This window comes from Ruditapes philippinarum, unplaced genomic scaffold, assembly GCF_026571515.1.
Source record: "Ruditapes philippinarum isolate M1 unplaced genomic scaffold, ASM2657151v2 ctg6828_1_1_1_1, whole genome shotgun sequence".
Lineage (NCBI taxonomy): Eukaryota > Metazoa > Mollusca > Bivalvia > Venerida > Veneridae > Ruditapes > Ruditapes philippinarum.
Window position 1 is genome coordinate 126,465 of NW_026852366.1, and position 2,098 is coordinate 128,562.

Here is a 2,098-nt window from a genome sequence, read left to right on the forward strand (position 1 = left end):
TGAATTGTTGATAAAACCATTTAGAGCAGTTAGAAGCATGACACAAAAAGTTTATTTTTGGATAATCATGTATATGTTACGGATAAGTCTAGGTAATTTTAAAGAAAGTATCTTTCAAAATTTGTATAGATAAATAATATGTATTTAATAAATCTTGCATCCATAAGTATAAAATTTACAAAATTTCAAGTATATAACTATCTTTAACATTAACGTAAATACTTATTATTTCAATGATAACCTACTTTCTAGACGATGCATTTCCTAATCGCATTGGAAAGTGCTTTTAATATTTTTTCTAAACTGGTCCATGCTTTGCGTTTCTATTTCGTTATCTATTTTATTTTTAAAGATGTCACTGTTTTGCGCCAGTACATAAAATGCTGGTTGTCATTAAAATTATTCTTCAGAAAGGGTTGAAGTATATTGGAATTAAAACTAAGGCTATTTTCCTGACATTACTGTCGTAATCGATTTTTCTTGCTGTAAGGTTTGGAGTTACTTTTCGTGCACGTAAGTACGCAAAAGAAGAACGTCTTTTGGTTATTAAAAAGATATTACAAAATGCCGGTTAATACCAATAAAATCAATTTTATAATCTATTTTGTTTCCGGTCGTACATTCGTAAATACATTCTCTTATCTGAACGGAATGTATCACTAAAACATGTATAAAGCAAACATGATAACAATTTGTATCTATATTATCTATATTATCTCGATTACAGTTATTCGATCAGATATTCTGGAACTATTAAATGAAGAAGCATGATTGTGACTCATATAAGGTTCAAACCAATGATCTATGGATGATTTTTGATACATTGTGCATCTTTTAAAAAGATATCAATATTTGTATTATTCATTAGCGGGACATAAAATATGATTTTTATTTAGTGCAGACAGCAGACGGCTATGACGCAAAGTCAGTAGGGGTAATAATAGGAATAGTTCTAATTCCTTTAGTGATAATAATGGTAATTGTCATCATAATTGTCATATGTTTGAAGAAGAATTGGCAAAGTAAAATACATCAAAGACGAAGAAGTAGAAGAAGCAGAGAAACAAAATCAAGCACAACTAGAACTGTTCATCAACGGGAAACAACAACTACTGGTAAAAATATGCATTAAATATTTTCATTGCAATATTATACTCAGTAATTAAATAACGCATTCTTTCGCAAATCTTGCAAACGCCGAGCACTAATATATATATTTGTTAAAACATTAATTTAAACATTCAAATATTAATAAATTATGTATATTGACAGACACACCAATTGAAAGATTACCAGACATTCAAGAAGAAGACGACACTGCTGGATTGTCTTATACGAGCATAACAGATCAATCTAAAGTTACACTTTTTCAAAAAGATACAGTGTCAAGAGATGGTAACGAAGAAAAAGTAGAAAGTGACGAAGAAAAAGTAGACAAAGATAAAGTTAACAAGACACAAGAAAAATGTTCAATAGAAATAGAAAGAGTATAGTCAGAATCTGAAGAGCCAGGATCTTCTGAGATAAAAGAAGAGCCATGTCCATCTGGAGAGGATTTTATCGAAAACACCAGATTGGAAAACGACCCATGTCAGGGTATAAAAAGTGAAGTATCCATTATGCGTGTGTTTGAAAATGAAAGTATTTTGATGTACCGTATTTGAATTCTACAAAAAATATTGTCATTGAGTACGACCCGGCTATGACATACAAAAGGGAACGAGAATTGAAATCAAAAAGTGACGATAGTCTCCATTTAACGTGTATAAGATGTAAAGAAAATGACATCGCTCCTAGAGATTTTGAATTTACCCGAGACGACAGTGACTTGAATCTCAAATCTCAAAGTAAGATAGAAATTGACGCACAGTTAGAAACAAAGATAACAAGTAGTTCTGAAGGCACATTACTAGACGATAAGAAGAGAAATGCATTGAAAAGAAAATCATCTTTAAAATACAAAGTGACAAAGAATTCGATTCAATGGAATTTCAATTATGTATCTCCGTATGCATTAACAGATAAACAAAAGCGCGAAAATAATGAGTTAAAACTCAAAATTCAGAGGCAAAGAAAACAGGCATTGAGAAGAAAGTTC

General features: G+C 30.6%; 1 protein-coding gene across 1 annotated transcript; it reads left to right on the forward strand.

The window, feature by feature from the left end:
• Nucleotides 1-915: 915 nt before the first annotated feature.
• On the forward strand, nt 916-1,644 carry LOC132758260 (uncharacterized). The gene is made up of 2 exons (XM_060749827.1): nt 916-1,115; nt 1,273-1,644. Exons 1-2 carry the CDS (start codon nt 974-976, stop codon nt 1,491-1,493), a joined length of 363 nt encoding a protein of 120 aa, XP_060605810.1. The 5' UTR covers nt 916-973; the 3' UTR covers nt 1,494-1,644.
• The last annotated feature ends 454 nt before the right edge of the window (nt 1,645-2,098 follow it).